The 18,812-nt window shown below is 50.0% G+C and overlaps 10 protein-coding genes across 10 annotated transcripts; 4 read left to right on the top strand and 6 right to left on the bottom strand.

Moving 5' to 3' along the window:
* Positions 1–10: 10 nt before the first annotated feature.
* On the bottom strand, positions 11–883 carry C8Q69DRAFT_440387 (hypothetical protein; the record flags this gene model as incomplete). Its single annotated transcript, XM_028628642.1, has 1 exon — positions 11–883. The coding sequence occupies one exon, from the start codon at positions 881–883 to the stop codon at positions 11–13; it is 873 nt and encodes a 290-aa protein (XP_028488924.1).
* A 506-nt stretch (positions 884–1,389) lies between these two features.
* C8Q69DRAFT_19545 (putative transcription factor TFIIIC complex subunit Tfc6) lies at positions 1,390–4,345 on the bottom strand. The gene is made up of 2 exons (XM_028626018.1): positions 2,647–4,345; positions 1,390–2,592 (listed from the first exon to the last, which is right to left on the bottom strand). The coding sequence occupies exons 1-2, from the start codon at positions 4,061–4,063 to the stop codon at positions 1,739–1,741; spliced, it is 2,271 nt and encodes a 756-aa protein (XP_028488923.1). The 5' UTR covers positions 4,064–4,345; the 3' UTR covers positions 1,390–1,738.
* A 263-nt stretch (positions 4,346–4,608) lies between these two features.
* On the top strand, positions 4,609–6,114 carry C8Q69DRAFT_450535 (hypothetical protein). The gene is made up of 2 exons (XM_028629441.1): positions 4,609–4,943; positions 5,022–6,114. The coding sequence occupies exons 1-2, from the start codon at positions 4,899–4,901 to the stop codon at positions 6,018–6,020; spliced, it is 1,044 nt and encodes a 347-aa protein (XP_028488922.1). The 5' UTR covers positions 4,609–4,898; the 3' UTR covers positions 6,021–6,114.
* A 179-nt stretch (positions 6,115–6,293) lies between these two features.
* On the bottom strand, positions 6,294–7,105 carry C8Q69DRAFT_395020 (nucleotide-diphospho-sugar transferase; the record flags this gene model as incomplete). The annotated part of the gene is made up of 2 exons (XM_028627673.1): positions 6,294–6,927; positions 7,002–7,105. The coding sequence occupies 2 exons, from the start codon at positions 7,103–7,105 to the stop codon at positions 6,294–6,296; spliced, it is 738 nt and encodes a 245-aa protein (XP_028488921.1).
* A 111-nt stretch (positions 7,106–7,216) lies between these two features.
* On the top strand, positions 7,217–9,207 carry C8Q69DRAFT_19441 (hypothetical protein). The gene is made up of 4 exons (XM_028626011.1): positions 7,217–7,504; positions 7,615–7,663; positions 7,731–8,823; positions 8,884–9,207. Exons 1-4 carry the CDS (start codon positions 7,459–7,461, stop codon positions 9,076–9,078), a joined length of 1,383 nt encoding a protein of 460 aa, XP_028488920.1. The 5' UTR covers positions 7,217–7,458; the 3' UTR covers positions 9,079–9,207.
* Positions 9,141–10,493, bottom strand: C8Q69DRAFT_19301 (hypothetical protein). Its single transcript, XM_028625997.1, has 2 exons — positions 10,282–10,493; positions 9,141–10,204 (listed from the first exon to the last, which is right to left on the bottom strand). The coding sequence occupies exons 1-2, from the start codon at positions 10,383–10,385 to the stop codon at positions 9,337–9,339; spliced, it is 972 nt and encodes a 323-aa protein (XP_028488919.1). The 5' UTR covers positions 10,386–10,493; the 3' UTR covers positions 9,141–9,336.
* Positions 10,376–11,853, top strand: C8Q69DRAFT_19313 (putative hemolysin-III channel protein Izh2). Its single transcript, XM_028625999.1, has one exon. The coding sequence runs from the start codon at positions 10,602–10,604 to the stop codon at positions 11,559–11,561; it is 960 nt and encodes a 319-aa protein (XP_028488918.1). The 5' UTR covers positions 10,376–10,601; the 3' UTR covers positions 11,562–11,853.
* Position 11,854: 1 nt separating this feature from the next.
* On the top strand, positions 11,855–13,429 carry C8Q69DRAFT_19324 (hypothetical protein). Its single transcript, XM_028626001.1, has 4 exons — positions 11,855–12,154; positions 12,362–12,549; positions 12,623–12,774; positions 12,854–13,429. The coding sequence occupies exons 1-4, from the start codon at positions 11,983–11,985 to the stop codon at positions 13,245–13,247; spliced, it is 906 nt and encodes a 301-aa protein (XP_028488917.1). The 5' UTR covers positions 11,855–11,982; the 3' UTR covers positions 13,248–13,429.
* Positions 13,430–13,610: 181 nt separating this feature from the next.
* On the bottom strand, positions 13,611–14,468 carry C8Q69DRAFT_502808 (hypothetical protein; the record flags this gene model as incomplete). The annotated part of the gene is made up of 1 exon (XM_028632431.1): positions 13,611–14,468. One exon carries the CDS (start codon positions 14,466–14,468, stop codon positions 13,611–13,613), a length of 858 nt encoding a protein of 285 aa, XP_028488916.1.
* A 2,111-nt stretch (positions 14,469–16,579) lies between these two features.
* On the bottom strand, positions 16,580–18,533 carry C8Q69DRAFT_18614 (protein serine/threonine kinase). Its single transcript, XM_028625925.1, has 2 exons — positions 17,740–18,533; positions 16,580–17,662 (listed from the first exon to the last, which is right to left on the bottom strand). The coding sequence occupies exons 1-2, from the start codon at positions 18,335–18,337 to the stop codon at positions 17,025–17,027; spliced, it is 1,236 nt and encodes a 411-aa protein (XP_028488915.1). The 5' UTR covers positions 18,338–18,533; the 3' UTR covers positions 16,580–17,024.
* Positions 18,534–18,812: the final 279 nt, after the last annotated feature.

Raw genomic sequence — 18,812 nt, 5'->3', positions numbered from 1 at the left:
TCGTCGTTTATCAATAGCCGCCCTCGTACTGAGGCCTGGACATAGCAGGGACGGTGTCCGGGGCAGCGGAAGTCTGCGGCTGAGGACGCAGAGGTGGAAGGTCGACAGGAGATGAGCTGTTCAGAGACCGAACTCCAAGAGATGCGCGAGTGGTATTCCAGCTTCGGACTTCGAACTTGTGGGCGCCAGTTGCATTGGTCGAGCCTTCACCGTCGTAGAAACCGCGAGTCTTGAGAGAGGTAGCATTCCAGTTTCTGACCTCCAGGTTGTCCACGGTCGAGTTGTAGAGGCCGCGAGCTTTCAGAGAAGTAGCGTTCGCGCTTCTGACCTCCAGAGTACTCGCAGTCCAGTTAGCAGCCTCTTCGCCTTCGCCTCGAGCCATCTTGGGAACATAAACAGGAACCCGGTACGTGCTGTTCCAGCTCCTGGCGCGGACGTTTGTGGTCCAGTTAGCTGCGGGTCCGTCCGTCCATGTGCTTCGAATGTGAAGCGGACTGGAAGAGCCTGATGTCTCGTTCTGGCTGCGGCTCTTAAGGCTGTTCCAGGAGGAACCGTTCACAGATTCAGCGGAACGCGCCAATCTCCGTATGGGGGCGGCTTCATTTGATGTTGCGTTGAATGCTCTGCGGGCTTTACGAGCGTAGCCCACTGGCTGCGTACTGTTCCAGTACGGCAAAGGCGTTGGAGTCGGTGAGATCGTCACGTACTTCGTGGTAGCGACCGTCTTGGTCTCAATCACAGGTGAAGTGGTCTGAGAGCTTCCATCGACAGCAACGACGGAATATCTCTTCTCAAGAGATGCGTCGTTCTGCTGGTTCGCAACTGGGACAGCGGCTGAGAGTGATGAAATGGCCAGAAGCACCGCAGCGGTATTGAAATACATGTTCAACTCGATAATTGGTGTATAGAATCAAGGAAATAAGACCAAGTGAACAACAAGAGAGAAAGAAAGAAAAGAAATTCAGTGCACTCAAGATCAATGCACCACTGGACTAAAGTTCTTCAGTAGATCTCTTGTGGACGAATCTGCCAGAGATCAAATTAGTTGGCAATGGGACGAAGGGAAGAGATCCCAGCCTCTGATATAGCTACAATCAAATGTGCGATGGCTGGGGGGCTTTGCCAGCTGTTTCCCTCATCGCCGTGGAGATCCATCCGCTCGGTGGGTTTGTTTTGTCGTCTGGAGGCTGGGAAACAAAGCTATCAGCGAGACCATCGTTGGCCCAGCCACGACTCCCCGCTAGGTATCCATCGCCTCATGGAACACCAAGGGCTAACTAGTCATTGGCAGATACCTAGACTAGGCCATGTGCTTTTCCTGTCTAGATATCGCCTATCGCATTGCAACCTGATGCCCGATGATCGAGACGAGAAGTCGACGATGTGCAGGCTGTGGCGGCGATTTAAAGTGTGGCTGGACACCGACAGCTGCGCCCCTGAAAATCATCTCCAGACAGCTCGCTCTTCCATCACGCTGAGTTGTCTAGATAGACTAAATTAGTAACTATCTTCTAGACTAACTAGGTAGTTAAGACTTGACATCATCTGCTACTATAATAACCCCAAAGGGACCCCGCTTTCTGCCGTCCTGAGTTCTCCAAACCTGCAAGGCAGGTGAAATCCCTACAGCCACCGCTCCATCGACACAGGGCCTGGAAGGCCTCTACCGTCCTGGAATTATTACTCTGAAATCGAGACTTCTGTGAAACTGAGCAATAAACACTGTTCCAAAAAGAAATCACATTGCGAGATCTTCTACTCTAACCAGCCCGCACCCCATCCCTGCACTGGCCCATCCAGCGCATCTCTGGTTGAGATTCCAAGATAATGCCGTGACGTGCGTAGGCTCATCGTAGATCGTGATGATCATTGTTCCATTGATTAATTTTCGGTCTCCCATCAAGTTTCGAAGCAGACTAACGCTTTCGGCTTTGAATCCATCGTGGAACCTACTGATACCCGAGCTATCGTCGCTTTTGCCAGACACCCATTCGTGTGCAAACCAGGTTTGTTGCCAATGCTTCTCTTTGGCATAGAGCAGTCTTCTCAACGGATTTGCGGCAATCACAGAGCCGCTCGCGCATCCCAACAAGGCAGATGGGTGCCAAGAGCTGCATTGCGCCAGCGCAGTCACAGTACTGGGCAATCTTGCTACAGCTGTCGTTGAAAAGAAGCGTCGGACAGCCAGCAGCCGTGCGAAATCATTCTCGTCACTCGAGAAGAAAGCTTGAAGGAACGGAGAGTATGAGAGCTGTGCGGAGCCCATCCGCATTCGGGTGGTCTCTACCGTATCCTTTTGATGGTCCAGAAGAGACGATAGTCGTGTCTCTCCATCCATGGACGTGGTCGCCACGAGATGTGCATGTGTTGGATAGGCGGAGTCGACGCTCAGAACGTAAGTTGTATGATACCGCTGGTAGATGTAAGGCAGCGCTTCCGTCCCCGGCTTTTCATCCTGGGCGGGCAAGATGCTCCATACTGCGAGGAAACCATTTGCGCAACCGACAGCAATATCCGTAGGAGACAACCAAGTCATACATGTACAGATCGTTGAAGGAGGCTTCGACTCAAAGGCGGGCGAATGCATCTTGTCTATGCTGGTGTTAGTCTGAGACACTTTCGCGTATATCCCTCCGTTGTACTCACAGAATTCGGTCGAATCTGGATTCCGACTCAGCTTGATATCAAGTACTCTTACCCTACCGTCCGCCCATACGCCGGCCAGAAGCCCAAGGTTCTTAGAGACGTCTTCATCATCTTCCTCCCTGCTCTGGCGTGGCATCTGACACCAGTGTATGCGCCTTAGATCGCCCCAATCGGTACATATAACCATCCGCAGCTTAGGTCGTACACTCGTGTCAAGTTCCCTTGTAAATGAATCACCTTTCCTGGCCTTGAACGCCCAAATCTGCAAGGCCGCAGGTGTTCCCTCTGAAGGTGTAAACGCTGGGGCACCCTTTGGCTCTGTTGGTTTGGGATATGCGTCCTTCTGTTCCTGAGTTATGGGCACAACAATAGCCAGATATTGTGTGAGACCAGATTGGTTCGGTGCCCAGGCCAGACATTGGATTTTATTCCCCAGATTAAGAATCCACCCTTCTCTCATCTTCTTCTTCCCAGAAGATTTGTCAGAAGCGGCTGATGCGCGGGAAGAAGACGCTCGAGATTCAGAATCTTCGGAAGTTGCTGCTCCTTTCTTGTTCCGAGCTTTGGCTTCACCCCATGCATCACCGAAATTAAGTACCTCGAACTGTCCCAACTCGTATGTCTTCCTGGCATCGGTCGGACCAACCATAACAGTGTGTTTCCGTTGACCTGCGCGCGGTAGATATTGGCTCCGCGCATCCTCCTCCTGGATCTTCTCAACGCGCTGTCTTTTTCGGAATCTCCCACCAATATCTTCCTGGTAATACCAGTCCCACCCAGTAGTTGCCTCTCTTTCTGCATCATCTGGGTGGATACCGAATGTAGGCCCGTATCCATAACTGGACATCGTCTGGGCTTCATCCAAAGACGTGCGAGTTGGAAAACCAGAGTCAATACCACGAAACCATCGATCTCTGGCATACGCCATTGCCAGACGGTCACGATCGTCTGTTCCGAAAACCAACTTGATATGGGTAGACTTGCCAACGTGCTCGGTAGCGTTCCAGATACCGCGAGAATGCGTATCTTCTGGGCGAACATCGACTGCGCCATCTGGTTTCCTCTTCTTCGATCGAAAGTTCCTCGCTGAGACCACTTTTCGAACAGGTCTCTCATCACCATCAATCATTTCTTCGTCTTCGTCGAACACTTCAGTTCCAGGAGGTGAGGTCCCAACATCGGCCTCTGTATTGTCGTCGTCCTCCTCATCTTCATAGTTTTCAACATCGTCTCCCGATTCGGCAAAGTCTTCATCTGAAGAGTCATCTCGCGCTGCCCTCCTTTCTCCTTTACTCGCTGACCTCTTCTCTTGGTCCTCGGAGCCAGACTCTCCGCTGATTCCGGCGAGTTCGAACGGATCATCCGTATATTTGGTTCTTGCACCAGATAGGCGACCAGATCTGCGCGCGCGAGCCATTTGGAGTCAGGACACGTCAAACCTACCTCACGCACATACGATGCGCGACACTTGCTCTGAAAGATTCGATTAGATACGAAAGAGAGAATCGCTTATATCCCCAGAAAAACAAGACCATCGCATACCCCAGGGATGGACACGAACAACTGCAAAGAGAAAACAAGATCGCTGCCGATCTCAGATCAAGTCTGCTTCTATACTAGAGTATTCATTGAGACGGACAACACAATGTCCATTTGACTTGCGTCCAAGGTGTTATAGCAATGCAACACCCTCTCGATGTGGTTGGCGGAGCAAATAAAAGACGCTCTGATCTTAGCCGCGGTCGTATAAATTACGTGCCTTGTTAAATCCGTTACAGATTCTGGTATGACGCTCCATACAGTACATACATACAGTACAACTACCAGATCAGCAATTCTTGCACCCCAGTGATTTAATTAGTACTTTAGTGGTTGTCTGTGCTCACTATCTCATCTGGCATTCTGTACAGATACAAATCAAACAGACGCACCTTCTATCTGTGGTCGTACCTATGGGGTTTAATTAATCGACAGTCTGTTTTGTTACCTCCCGTACTGGCGTTACTACTGTCGTTACACGAACCATGCTATTGCTATCTAATCTGAGCCCGCCTTCGAGCGGGGCACAAGAGAGAGAAAGGGATACTCAGCATCATCTGACAGCCATTGATATTTGTTTCTCTCTCCAATGTCCTTACGGTCGTTCTAATCGCTTCAACCCTCATTACTACAACGATTTCGTATTCCCGGCCTCCCGTCTAAATATCTAACTCCGTCACGAATCAGCTGTCTCTCAGCCAGTGACGTAAAGCATGCCCGCGCACTCCCCAGCCCAGCCCGGTGTCCTCCACCATTATGTATGAATATGCCACCTTGATTATGCTCAATCTGCATTGGCGCGCGCTGATAGAGATGAATTTGCCTAACTTCTACAGTCACCAAGGCTAGTCGCTTTTGAACATGGATCCAAGCCAAGCACCAAGCCACACAGTCTGCTCTTCATTGGCGGCTTAACGGACGGCCTGGGTACCGTTCGCTATGTACAGGATCTCGTCGCGGCTCTGGAGCCAACAGAATGGTCCGTTTTTAACCTGCTGCTCTCTTCATCTTATACGGGATGGGGAATGAGCAGTCTGGACAAAGACGTCGAGGAGATTGCGCAGTGCGTGAATTACGTACGGGAATATAAATCCTCTCACCCTGCTGCCTCGGATGGGACCAGGAAGATCGTTATCATGGGCCATTCCACCGGTAGCCAGGATGTCCTGCACTACCTCTATACATCCAACCCAATTCCTCCCAACCCCGACTTTGATGATGGTCTGAAACACATCGTCCGACCTGAAGTGGACGGTGCTATTCTCCAGGCCCCTGTTTCGGACCGCGAGGCTATCCTTCATTCCTTGACGACGGGGACGGAGAAAGATGTACCCAATGTATTGGTCGGCTGTTATGATCAGCTTGTTAGTATGGCAAAATTGATGCCGTATACCCCAAACAAAGTTGAGACCGTCCTGCCACTCTCCATGACTGCTCAACTTGGCTATCCTGCAGACACGCCCATCAGCAGCATAAGATTCCTGAGCCTGGTTAGCCCTGATAGTCCGGAAAACCCTCGCGAGGACGACCTGTTCAGTTCGGATCTCACTGATAAGCGCCTGCAAGAAACGTTTGGGGCGATTCCGTCAAAAGGTCTACTCAAGACCAAGTTGCTTGTTTTGTATTCAGGCAACGACGAGCACACGCCTCCATCGGTGGACAAAGAGAAGCTGCTCCAAAGATGGAAGAACGCAGCTAATGCCGAAAAGGAGATCTGGGACTCTGAGCATAGCGGAGTCGTTCCAGGAGCTAGCCATGCTCTGAGTGGTGACGATGAGGATGAACCTAGGCGCGACTTGAGCGCAAGGGTTGCCGGCTATCTAAAGGCAATTTAAAGATATCTGATATCTCATAACCCTTAGCTGCGGTCATTCCTAAGACTCCTAAAGTGGCCATATGGCTTTGAGAAATGCATAAAAATTCCGTGGACTTTCTTCGTTCCCATCAAATCAATTAAGCATAATATACAGACTAATTCCTTCGAAACGGCATCCTTACTACCGTCCAGTATTAGGAAGGAAGTGAACTCCATCAGGGTATAGCATACACGACGACCGACCAAAGTAATTCCAAGTGTAAACGAGAACAAATACGAGGTCCTAATGCGTTTAGACCTTCAGCCACAGGGTAAACACGCCTTTCAGGTATTCGGCAATCTCGTCTCCTCCCAACTTGCTCTCTCCGTAAAGTCGGTCGACGAAGGTAATCGGGCACTCTTCCACCTTGTAACCCATGGCCTTTGCGCGGACCATCATCTCCATCTGGAAAGAGTATCCCTTACTCTCAGTGCTGGTGATAACCTTTTCCAGCACCTGCTTCTTGTACAGACGGAAACTGCCCGTGAGATCGCTGACACCGGGCATCAACATCACATCCGCGATCAAGTTCGCCGTACGCGAGGTGAATTTACGGAACAGGTCCCAACCGTACACGCCTCCCCGCAGAGGTCCTCGACTGGCATATCGCGTCCCGGTGACGATATCGGCGTTGGTTTCCTTCTGGATCTTGATCATTTCCGGGATAAACTTGGGGTGGTGACTGAAATCGGCATCCATAATGATGACGAAGTTGCCAGACGCGAACTGCAGACCATGCACATAGGCGGTTCCGAGGCCAAGCTTACCCGCGCGAGGCTTTAGAATAATGTGTTCCTCGCCGTAGAGCTTCTGGAGTTGTTTGGCGATCTCGAGAGTTCCATCGGGGGAGCCATCGTCGACTACAATGATCTCCCAGTCGAGATTGCTGTAACCCACGACAATCATTAGATAAATTGTATTTATGGAAACAATGATAATAAACAAAAAATGAATACTCACTTCTCGTTGAAAGTTCTCTGGATCAGCCAGGTAATGATAGGGAGATTCCTGCGCTCATTGTAGGTGGGAAGGATCACAGAGTACTTGTTCTTGGTGTCTGCCATTTTGTCTTATATTCCAGTATTTCGAAAATAAATGAAAGACCCCTTTTGCACTGAGAAAATGAAAGAATGGATGGCAAACGGAGTTGAACCGGAGCTTGTTGCTGTCTCTTAGAATGTACTGTACAGAGGCCAGCTCAACCGATCCAGGAGACATACTCACCGCCTTAGGCAGAATGAAGCTTCTCCGTCATGTCTCCGCCTATCAATTATCGCAGAGGGACAATCCATCTATCATCTATCACGTTGCGGCCATCATAGATCCTCCACCACAATTTGGAAGAGGGCGTAATTTGTGATGTCCCTATTTTGAATGGAATTAATAAATGCGTGTGTATAAGTGAATTCCACTCAATATGGAGCCAAAGACCTCCAGACATCGTCGCAACATCTCCAGCAGATGTAAGCATCCAAACCTTCCAAGATAGCTATGGCAGCCAGCTTGCCTCCGCTCTGTACCAGGCTGTTGCGTTGCTTCTCCTATGTACTTGAGGATATTGACTGGGTTTCAGCTTCTCGTCCTCGCAGTTCGACCAAAGGCCCCCTGGAAGCCACGGACGAGTAAGCTTGTACTCCTGACGCTTGCTTTTATGACAGTGATGATTGACACTGACAATTAAATTGCCAGTCCTCTTAGCGGAGCAGAAAGTCCCAACTCTCCTCTCCGGTCTCGTATTCAATCTCCGACCAGCCCTGAGCCTTCCAGAAGCCCCCTGGGCCCGTTGGATAACTATGATTCGATTCAAACACAGCTTGACCATATACTGAAGGAAGATGTCAGCGCACTGAAAAAGGACCTCTCCTTTTTGCAACGAGCGGAAATTTACCATCCTCTCTCACAACTCGAGATTCCTCCCGCCTTTCGCGCAGCTTTTACCACACCTTCTCCCGGCGAAGACTTGCCCGCTTTGCTCAAGACCCTTGACAAGCTATTGAACGAAGGCCACTTTCTCCTTGCTGCACATCTGTGCGGCACGTTGTTGACATCCCATTTTGTTTCGCCGACAGATAGCAATACCATTTTTACGCTATTTTACATACGCTTGGCATGTTTGGAACTGACGGGCAACGGTATTCTCGCGGCCCAGGAGTCTAAGGCGTTGGAGGACCTTAATTCTTCTTTCTACTATGTCAGCCCAGATCTTGAGATCACAGGCCAGCCACGCGATCAGACACAGAAGCCTCGTCCAAGGCATATCGCACCATGGCCGCTGCGCGTGCTCGCAGTCAGACTGCAGAGCATTGGATTTGGAGACGCTCGCCGGGGCATTGCAGGCCTTTACGAGATCGGTCTGGAGGCACGACAGGAGATTATGCGCCCAGGAATAGAAAAAGCCGAGAAGCAGGTCTGGAAAGATCGATTGGCTGATTTAGGTCTGAGGAGCGTGAATGCGCTCATCGAAATGGGCGACTTGGATGCCGCTCGACGTTCACTAGAGAGTCTGAAAGGGCCCGGGCCTGAGAGTGATACCGAGAAACTGAGAAGAGCTTTCCTGAACATACGAATTGGCGATGTCGGGACCGCGAGGGACATTCTGAATGAGTCGACCCAACTTGGTGAAGGGATTCTGAACCCTCTGCTAGACATGGCGGAAGGTCGCTACGACGACGCCGTGGCTGGGTGGAAGTCTCTGCTAGAGAAAAGCACTAGCAAGGACCAGGAAGCCATGTTCACAAACAACCTGGCAGTTTGTCTACTCTATATTGGGAAGCTGAACGAGGTCAGTTCTCACTTCTCGTCAGCCATCGAAAGCGAGAATCCTATGCTAACCTGTTTACAGTCCCGCGGCCTTCTCGAGTCCCTAATTTCTGGCAACAATTCCTTCCAGAGCCTGACATTTAATCTAGCCACGATCTACGAACTCTGCTCTGACAAGTCGCGCAACCTCAAGCTGCGCCTGGCAGATGAGGTTGCGAAACAGCCTCACACGGGGGATACCAACATTGACAGACCAAACGCAGACTTCAAGCTCTGAGACACACGGACGTCAGTAGATATGGCGAGTCTCGGGACGATGTGTTAAGAATCTCAGTTCATGATGAAAGCATAATGATGTACGATTAACGATCCGCAGAAACTCCAGGCGCTAGCCCTCAAGTTTGAATCCAAATACAGCCATGTGCTCATAGCACCGTTTTCCCGTGTACCATCTAGTATGTTGACGGTAGGCCTCCTGTACGCCTTTCGGATGCTTGCATGCCGCCTAACGCCTTGCTTCCCAAAAACGAACGCCTCAAACTTCTTTGATCGGCTCCAGCCTCCTCGACTTGGGCCGCTTTATGATGATTTTATTCCCCTCCTTCTCCCAGCCTAGCTTTTCCTTTTCCACTAGTTTCTCCCACGTCCAGCCCTCTCCGTCACCAGTGCATCCCACTACGATCCAATTGAGGTCGACATTCATATACGCACTCCCGACAGCCTTCAGCGCATGCCTTCGGACTCTATCGACTGCCCAGTTGGTCACTCTGCGCATGTACCCATCAAGGCCCTTCCTTGCTCTCCAGAACGCCACCCAGTCGTCATGCATCAATGCGGACAATACGCGGTCGACCAAGTCCGATCGGAAGCCGTAGCGCGCCCTGGCCCGGGAGCGAAGCTCATATGCGGCCCCCATGTCCGCCTGTCGACAAGCATAATCGAGAGCGAGATAGGAGGTGAACTCGGACAGTTCCGACGGCTCAAGAGGATGGGTTGGTGTATGGAGCTTGTCAAGGAGATAGCGGAGCGACGGGAAGTATGACGGAGGATGCTGGGCCATGATCGAGAGCCGGATGGAGAAGACATGAACTCGCTGGGAGAAGGGAACTGGGATTGTAGACGCTGTCGCGAGAATAGCCTCCCGGAGCTTACGCAAGGAGAGGAGGATCCTGGAGAGCTCGATCGCAGGCGGAGGACTCGACCTTGCTGCGCTTCCTTTCATGGGAGCTCCCGAGCGTGCGGGTGGAAGGGATGCGGGGGGATTCTTGGTGGCATCGTCGGAGGCACTGGTAGGAAGCGAATCGAACGCGGCATCCAAGTCCTTGTTATGACGATCGCAGAATTCCATATACCTGTCCACGATCTTCTGGAAGTACTCTACCTGCGCCTGATGGTCAAGGAGCCTGGAGAGAGCACGAGAGCAAGGGTCAGAGCAGCGGAGGCGGGGGAATTGGGGACTGTTGTATATCTTCACACGTACTGCTTGTCACCCTTGGAGACAAAGCCCACGCTCTCCAGAGGATCAACAGAGACCGGCTTTAACCGGCTGGCAGCGGCCTTTCCAGGCGGGACATATTTCGCCATGATCAAACATCAGATGGTCGTCTGAACGAGAGATCCTCGCGCGTTCCTGAGCTTCCCCAACATCTCCCGCCAGTTTGCAGTGTTTGCAGCGGAGCTTTCAACGCCTCCCGCGATGTTGGGATGCCTTCAACACTTTTTTTTGTTCCATGTATAGATATGTTTTAGACTTCTTTTTTTTTTCTTCTTGTTCTTCTTATTCCGCTGTTTGCCGTCGATATGTCTACCCGTCAACGCCGGCCTGCTGACTCCCAGCCAGAGCAGGGTAATGGCAAACCCGTCGACCTGCTCTCGACCGCTTCAGCCGTCGCAGAGAAACCGCCCAAGGTGATCCGGAAGCTCCTCCACTGGGACGACCTGGCGCCCTGGCAGCGCGACAACCATCATATCCATACAGGCTATCGACCGGCGTCGTTCTCTTTTCTGGTGTCTTTCCAATCGCTGGCCTATCTCCACAATGAGACTGTCAATATCTACAGCCATCTGCTGCCGTCACTGCTCGCGATTCCCTCGGCCTTCTGGCTTTACCGTACTCTCACTCCACGCTACGAGACTGCCACGCAAGCTGATATAATCGCGTTTTCATGCTTCTTCGCTGGAGCTGCCTTCTGTCTCGGGATGTCAGCAACCTACCATACCATCTCTAACCATTCTCCGTTCGTTGCGCGCGTGGGAAACGCCTTTGACTATGTCGGGATCGTCGGGCTTATCGTGGGCAGCTTCATTCCCAGTGTCTACTACGGCTTCTACTGCCACCCAAAACTGCAGGACCTGTACTGGAGCATGATCATCTTGATTGGATTAGGCTGCGCCTGCGTATCCGTCATGCCCCGGTTCCGCACACCAGAACTGCGACCCTTCCGAGCAGCCATGTTCGTCGGGATGGGGCTGTCGGCCATCTTCCCGGTGATGCACGGATTGAAGATATTCGGTCCAGAACAGATGGCTCGGCAGATGGGGCTCTTCTGGATGCTGCTCCAGGGATTCCTGTATATCTTGGGAGCAGCAATCTACGCCGCGCGAATTCCGGAACGTCTAAAACCGGGCCGGTTCGATCTTCTGGGAAGCTCGCACCAGATCTTCCATGTGCTCGTTGTCCTGGCTGCAGTGTCACATCTGACGGGACTCTTAAAGGCTTTTGATTATCGACACAGCGGGTTGGCAGAGAGTTGCTCGTAGACCGATAAACAGCATCCGCGGTAACTACCGTAGTATGTCGAATTTAGGACTTGGAAGTCATGTAAATAACGAGATCGTTGCTGTACCATAATAGAATCTTTGCACGTATGTCATGAACTGCAAAAGCTACGGCTTCAACGCGGCATCTCACGTTGGATATCATGGCTGATACAACAATAATGAATCCATCTGGAAATGCCCCCATTCGGCATCCTGATTGGTCATACAATTGAGCCTCGGCAAATTCGCAATCCGGGGTACTCAATTTCGATAACCAAAACTGATAGTTAAGCTCCGACCGGCCCTGCCACATACTCTTTCTGTATCCAGAACCCTCAATCTTATATTAATCCACACATCTGGATCATCTTATATTTCCTCAGAAATATTCTCTTCTAACTCGAAAGTAACTCAAGGAAAAATGGCCCCTCAAGACCGCCTTTCCCAAATTAACAAGCATCTCAACTACCCCCAAGGCCTGCTGGCAGGCCAGGTAGCCATCATCACCGGTGCAGGACAGGGCATTGGCGCAGAGGCTGCTCGATTATTTGCCAATGAGGGTGCTAAGGTGGTCGTGGCGGATATTGATGCTGGTGAGTATAGTTTCTTTTTTTTCCATTATTTGTTAGTGAAGCAGAACTGGAGTAGAGTCGACATGTTCATGTACTGTATTATCTTGCCTGTATATTTTGAGTCTTCGAGAAACAATGCATCGCAAATTGGCATTTGACCCAGATCCTTCATGGGGGCATTGGATAAATAAAACCTCATTTATTCACACTTCCCCATTCGTTCTCCAGACAAGGCAAACTCGGTAGCGAACGCCATCAACAGCGCAGAGGCAGGCCGCGCCATCGCCGTCGTGGGCGATGTGACGGATTCCAAATACATCGAGACATTGGTAGCCAAAGCGGCTGAGTTCGGTAATGGCAAGATCCATATCATCGTCAACAATGCGGGATTTACGTGGGATGGAGTTATTCATAAGGTGAGGTTTTGCAGTCATATATTTGACTGTCTGTGAAGCGCATATTATTCTGACTATTGGAGAAATCTTACAGATGACAGATAAGCAATGGGAGACTATGCTGGCTGTTCACAATACGGCGCCTTTCAAGCTCGTGCGGGCTGCGGCGCCATATTTCCGTGTCAAGGATAAGGAGCCACGGGTGATTATCAATATCAGCAGCACGAGCGGTATTCATGGGAATGCGTACGTTCTCTTCTTCTTCTTATTTTCCATTTGTTCATTGATTTAGTATTACTCGCTGACTGATACCTATTTGATTTAGAGGCCAAGTCAACTACGCTCTCGCCAAAGCCGGTGTCGTCGGACTTACAAAAACCATCGCCAAAGAATGGGGTCCTGCATTCGGCGTGCGCGCCAACACTATTGCCTTTGGCCACGTTACGACCCGATTGACTGCCGCCAAAGAGGACGGTGCATTCATCACCGCCCCGGACGGTACGAAAGTCCCGCTGGGTATTCCTGGAAAGCAACTTGCAGCCCGCAAGGGTGGTTCTGGAGATGCGGCAAAGGCCCCCGCTCAAGAGTATCCCGATATCCCGCTGGGTAGGCCAGCGAGTCCAGAGGAAGCGGCCCGGTCGATTGTGGGCGTGGCGAGCCCGTGGTTTTCTTATGTGAATGGACAGACTATCATGGTTACGGGGGGAAGGAATATGTGAGGTTGTATATAGTACATATATTCTAACCATGATATCTCAATGAGATGGCTGTTAGCTATCTTGATTTTTTCAGGGAGGACTGATGGGTAGTCATACCGACTATATGTATAGTATACAGTGGTTAGCATGGCAGTAGGTACTAATTGCTTTGCTTTTGATGCCCTATCAAGCTATAAATACACATTGCAGAATCAGCATGAGGTCGCCCTGATAATCACATATCAATTTGCAATAATGATAATGTCGATCATCAGATAGCAAAATCAAAGCCAGATATGAGCCTTTTCGAGCCCATTCCACTGTTCCGTCTTAACTAAGTGGTTTTACAAGGAAAAGACACCGCAGCCCTTCCACTCACTTCCATCAGCAAGCTATCCACAGAAGCCTTGCCCAATCCTCCAGCTCATTTCGCGTGAAGATGATATCCTGCTCCGGGGCATTTCGTGGTGGTCTTCCGAAAACCCTATCGAACTCCAGGCGCAAGGGAGCACCATGACACATAGATGCAGACGATTGATCGATCTTAATATCAGCAACCTTAATAGGAGATACCGTAGGGGAGCCGAGACGGGGACTGCGTCTTGTAAGTTGAACATTAGGGATCCATTTCTCTATCTTCGCTCTTTTGGAGGTCGGCTGGATCCAAATGACAAGGACAATAAGCACGTCCCCCGCAGAGTTCTCAATCCACCATCTTGCGTCACTGCGTAGCCGCGCGAGAGATCCCGATAATCCTGCTTCAATAACTATATTTGGCCAATCTGCCTTACTTGGTCTAAGTTTCTCATTTTGCCAGGCGGAGTCACCCTCCTTCTTAGAATTATTTCTACCCCTTATGGCTGTTGCATTGATCGCAACGAACTCATCCCAGCCGACTCCCATCTGAAATACTTGGGCTTGCATTCGCTGGCCCAGCGTCGCATGAGCCTTCTCATGTGCTCGAGTAGGGAGTTTTATAATTAGGGTCTCAATGTCGCCAAAGTAGGAGAAGGCGGCTCCGCGTCCAAGGTCGACGCGACGTTCCTCAATCCTCGCAAATTTGTCCGATGTGATATGGTGGAAAGAGAGATATTGGTCTTGACTTCCTTTGTCCAATTTTTGTTTCTTTGCAGCAACAGCTCTTTTTAAGGCGTTCGTGCCTTTATACTCCGCCGGTGGATATTCTTCTATCAGGGCAATTTGTGAGGATGGAGAGATAGATAATGTGGGGTCTTGAGGCATGTTTCTCCTGGTTGCAGAGGTTGCATAAGTTTCGGTAGTATTCATAGCCGACGTGAGACGACTGGATCAGGCAGCAGTATAGTGATGCAGACCGAAAGGAAGAGAACCGTGGGTCAAGAAAGGTGTCGGCGCACAGAGCGTATGTATGTACAGGTCATCTGTCAATCATCCGTTTGGAGGAGGCTCTTAGAGAACCTGGTGTGCTTTCTCCTGATATCTCTCAAGAAATGAAACTTATTGACACTTTGGGTGTCTGTCCAAATAATCCTGAAGGTAAGGAACCGCTCCTCGGTTACAGACGATCCAGAATGTACATAAAATTGCCATCTGGTGGATGGACTTAGCTTTGTCAGGATCTGCCTTTGGTTCCTTGACTTTTTTCCTTTTTAGGATCCTAATTATCGGATAGGACCTACTAGATCACTAGGATCCAGATCATTTTAGATAATAATAATGAATACCACTGCTCACCCTCAGCAGCCCCCTTCACCCGCACCGGGAGATTCACGACAATTTTATCTAGTTTGAATATTAGAAACGAATCACATAAAGGATAACTAGCTTGCCCATTATGGCTGCCGTTGCCGTTGTTATTGATTCTTTGTATAATTAGGAGATAAATATCGGTTCAACCCTTCCCCCGTAGATCTAGAGTCAGGCAGATAATTCAAGCAATTAGCTAGATGGTTCAAATCAGACCATGCTTCTGTGCCATTTAGGATTCGACAAAAGGCAAGGGCAAGGAAATGTGGCCAGAATAAGAAGAGAGAATGCCAGAGATAGATGAATGCAAGAAAAGGAAGCGGGGTCAAGATGCACCTTATAGTTCGAGTAAAACGAAAAAAAAAACCGCAGTTCAAGTGAAGTTATGCTATCGATGACAGTAACTGTAGGACAGTACCATGCTTCCTTATTCACCCTGCAGAAGAACTGCTCTGATGAATGCCATCCATACCAGTTCAACAGCAAGTTCCCACAGGTATGGAACCATGACTGCAGAGGAAAGGCGCTGGATATAGAGAAGATGACTGTGATTGATCGTAACTATTCAGCTATCCGCGAACCGGTCCGATCTGATTTCAGCCGGAATACCCCAGCTCGCTATGAGACTTGTGGGGTAATTTGTGGCGGGGTAGTGTAGCATATACACAGAGACATATGTACACATGTGTATATACTTAGGTAAATATACGTATAAAACTAGTTACTACGTAGGTCTATGTATGTATATGACTGTATAAATAGGTAGTAGATAAATCAGTTAATATACATGATATATATTTAGTTATGTTGCAGTGTCAAGGTACTCATTATATTACCACTTAAGCCTAACTCACCTCTTATATTATTGATGATTGTTACCTCTCCGGTACATATGTGTACGCATATGTAGAAGTATATTATGCTACACTGGATAAATCACATGCGTCCGCCAGGCATGACGTGTCACTCTCCTCGACGAATCCTCATTGACACGCACCCTACAGAGAGTTTTATGGGATTGCTACATTGAAGAGGGTCATGCAAAAAGATTCACCGGTTCCCTCCTGGGGATAGGTTCGTTCATTCAGCAGCACCAGTATGTGTATCTGAACTTTGCCTATGTACACGTGGATTTCCACCAGTGGTCTGGCTAGACACACACAGCTGCAATTCCATTTGGACATTGAAAACGTGAATTTTCCCTGGGCCGACAGAGCTGGCGTCGACCCCCTGTATGCATCACAATAAAACGAGCTTCAAGAAGGCCTGACCTGGTGCATGAAGTTGGTAGGGAAAAGAAAGAAAGATTAAGAATTGTCCAAAAAAAAGAAGTTTTTTTCAGAATCGTGGGTATATGGTATATAAGAAAGAGAACGGAGGCTGCTCAGATCATACATCATCTTTCCCGCTGACAACCAGAAACTCCATGCCAAATGCTGCAACACTGACCCTCGTTCCTTTGGGTATTTGGAAAACTTCGCACGTCGTGGGATCCCGCAGTGCTGTAATAACCGAACGCCAAACTTGCATCTCCTGCAAATTCTTTTGGGGGAAAAAAAGCTAAACAGAAATGCCTCAAAACAGGAAAAGCCCACCCAGGTAAAGATAATAATAACACAGATATCAATATGTAGCCTTGAAAGCAAACCCGCTCACAAGTGGGAGCGTGACAAAGTGAAGTGAAGTGGTAAGTCTAAGTATATATCCGGCCAGTCCAGGGACTGTAAGGGTTTCCATGGACAACTTCGTTGCCCATCATTAACAGATGGACCGGCAAGCCAAGTATGATATGTCCGGGTTGAAGAGAAAAGAGACCAGGTTAGGTTGGGTGACCGTCCAAGAAAAAAATGAAAACCAATGCCTTTTCGATGGAAAAGACACTTTTTGAGTGGCGGTAATGTTGAAATCGTGAAGTATTGGACTTTTTTTGGGGGTGGTACTGGAAAAAGGCGCCCAATGATTAGATAGAGTAGTATGTGATGTTGAGGTTCGAGTGCAGAAATAAACCGTATACTTCGTGACTGCGTAACGTTGATGTGCCCAAAGCCATGTCGAAGGTGTAATATTTTGTTTTTAATAAGCCTCGACGACCGGTCCAGCAGGTCGGTTCGGAACCAGGGACTTTTCTGTCACGTCGGTCAACTGACCGATGGAACCCCAGTACTGGGGGGGAGCAATGTATCTGTAGCCGTTGGACTGCATCTCCGACTCATCGTCAGACGAAGACGACACCGATGAGATGGTGTCGTCGTCCGTCAGAGAAGTGTCCGAGACGGCAGAATCGGAGTACTCCACGTCATAAGCTTGGGCTGGCGGCGTCAGCGGCAGCTGGGCGTAGTTCATGAAGCCCACGGCAGGCTCCTCCGTGTAGGCGATCTTCGGTCCAGCCGGTACACAAGAACTGTAGGAAGTGGTAGTGAAGGCGGGGCACTCCATGATCAACGTCCGCAACTCCGGGATGGTAATCCGCTTGACGGGGTCGCATTCAAAGATGCGTCTCAGGATGTAGTTCAACTCCGGGGTCAAGGGCAGAATGGTCCGGAGGAACTCTGGGTCCTTGAGGAAAGCCCGGAAGGTTGAGTCCTCTGGGGAAGCACGCTTCCACGGATTGCGGCCACAGGTCAGGTTCACCAAGATGACACCTAGGCTCCAAACATCATTAGGGGCCGAGGCATAGCAAGACATGGGTCTCGGGTTGGTTTGCTGACATTCTGCACGTTTCAAGTTAGTTAGTTTCTGTTTTGCAGCAATAAAATGTCGCAGAATCAAGCGAAGTGCTGGCACGTACCTGGCGACATGTAGAAGGTGGAACCGCAGCCAAAGTCCGACGTATAATAGTCCGTGGTAGCCAGGCCAAAATCGGCCAGCTTGACGGTCATCCCGTGGTCGGTGACCAGAATGTTTTCCGGCTTCAAGTCGCGGTGATAGATTCCGATGGAATGGCAGAACTGAACGGCATCCAAGGTCTGTAGGAAAGCACGTTTGGCCAGCGGGTCATTCCCGACGAAGTGGCCGCGCTCAGTGATACTGGAGAACAAGTCGCCCTCGGGACAGAATTCAATCACGACGAAAGTACAATCCACGGAATCCATGATGCGGACCAGGGAGACCACATTGGGATGTTGGCTAGCCAGATGGTGCAGCTTGATCTCGCGCTGCTGGAACTTGCGCTGTCTGGAGTCGAGTCCGGTCTTGTTGAGGGCCTTGACAGCATAGGGGACGTTGGTGTGGATGTCAATGGCGGTGTAGACCACGCCATAGGCTCCGACACCCAGGATGCTGGTGAGCTCCAGCCGGTTGGCCAAGAGCAGTCCTAAACGGTCCTCGGGGGCATAGCAGCGCGCGATAGGAGACGGCGGGGGAGTTGGAAGGGTAGTAGGGTACATGCTAGCGTTGAGAAGGGGGAAAAAAAAGAGGAAGGGGAATAGGCGCGCAAGTGGGATGATGAACTGTCACCCAAGCGAAACCAGACGATCCAATCCGGGACGGGAAGGGCCTCTTTTTCTTTTCCTGTGGATGGAAACTCCGGGTAAAGGGTCCGTGGCAAGTCGGAAGAATAGTCCTGGTACAGCAATCCAAATAAATAATAGGATAGTCGGTGGTAGCAGTAGCAGTGGTAATAGTAGGTTTTTCCTCTGGGATGTGATCTGCGTCCTTCTTTGTTGGTCCAATGGGTCTGATTGATATATGTGATATCACCACTCAGTCGACGAGTCCTCTCCGGGAGCAAAGGTAGATTATTTATTATCAAGAAACTCCGGATCCTCTCACGGCGTAATTAACAAACACGGAAAGGGTGGGCGAACAGACGAGGTGGCTTCGAGGGGGGATGGGTACGAAGACACGCCCGCTGTTGGGACA

The sequence above is a fragment of the Paecilomyces variotii genome (genome assembly GCF_004022145.1).
Source record: "Paecilomyces variotii strain CBS 101075 chromosome Unknown C8Q69scaffold_1, whole genome shotgun sequence".
NCBI lineage: Eukaryota > Fungi > Ascomycota > Eurotiomycetes > Eurotiales > Thermoascaceae > Paecilomyces > Paecilomyces variotii.
Note: the sequence above shows the minus strand (reverse complement) of the source record. Positions and strands in the feature narration are given on the sequence as shown.

Excerpts from the sequence above, each read along its gene's own strand:
- C8Q69DRAFT_19441 (XM_028626011.1), top strand. The coding sequence starts at position 7,459 with ATGGAGCCAAAGACCTCCAGACATCGTCGCAACATCTCCAGCAGAT. Across the intron at positions 7,664-7,730 it reads CCCCTGGAAGCCACGGACGA|TCCTCTTAGCGGAGCAGAAA; the intron begins GTAAGCTTGTAC and ends TTAAATTGCCAG. Across the intron at positions 8,824-8,883 it reads ATATTGGGAAGCTGAACGAG|TCCCGCGGCCTTCTCGAGTC; the intron begins GTCAGTTCTCAC and ends ACCTGTTTACAG.
- C8Q69DRAFT_19301 (XM_028625997.1), bottom strand. The coding sequence starts at position 10,385 with ATGGCGAAATATGTCCCGCCTGGAAAGGCCGCTGCCAGCCGGTTAAAG. Across the intron at positions 10,205-10,281 it reads GTCTCCAAGGGTGACAAGCA|GCTCCTTGACCATCAGGCGC; the intron begins GTACGTGTGAAG and ends TGCTCTCTCCAG.
- C8Q69DRAFT_450535 (XM_028629441.1), top strand. The coding sequence starts at position 4,899 with ATGCCCGCGCACTCCCCAGCCCAGCCCGGTGTCCTCCACCATTAT. Across the intron at positions 4,944-5,021 it reads CCGGTGTCCTCCACCATTAT|TCACCAAGGCTAGTCGCTTT; the intron begins GTATGAATATGC and ends TAACTTCTACAG.
- C8Q69DRAFT_18614 (XM_028625925.1), bottom strand. The coding sequence starts at position 18,337 with ATGTACCCTACTACCCTTCCAACTCCCCCGCCGTCTCCTATCGCGCGC. Across the intron at positions 17,663-17,739 it reads CACCTTCTACATGTCGCCAG|AATGTCAGCAAACCAACCCG; the intron begins GTACGTGCCAGC and ends TGAAACGTGCAG.
- C8Q69DRAFT_19545 (XM_028626018.1), bottom strand. The coding sequence starts at position 4,063 with ATGGCTCGCGCGCGCAGATCTGGTCGCCTATCTGGTGCAAGAACCAAA. Across the intron at positions 2,593-2,646 it reads TCCAGATTCGACCGAATTCT|ACAAGATGCATTCGCCCGCC; the intron begins GTGAGTACAACG and ends ACACCAGCATAG.
- C8Q69DRAFT_19324 (XM_028626001.1), top strand. The coding sequence starts at position 11,983 with ATGGCCCCTCAAGACCGCCTTTCCCAAATTAACAAGCATCTCAACTAC. Across the intron at positions 12,155-12,361 it reads CGTGGCGGATATTGATGCTG|ACAAGGCAAACTCGGTAGCG; the intron begins GTGAGTATAGTT and ends TTCGTTCTCCAG. Across the intron at positions 12,775-12,853 it reads AGCGGTATTCATGGGAATGC|AGGCCAAGTCAACTACGCTC; the intron begins GTACGTTCTCTT and ends TATTTGATTTAG.
- C8Q69DRAFT_19313 (XM_028625999.1), top strand. The coding sequence starts at position 10,602 with ATGTCTACCCGTCAACGCCGGCCTGCTGACTCCCAGCCAGAGCAGGGT.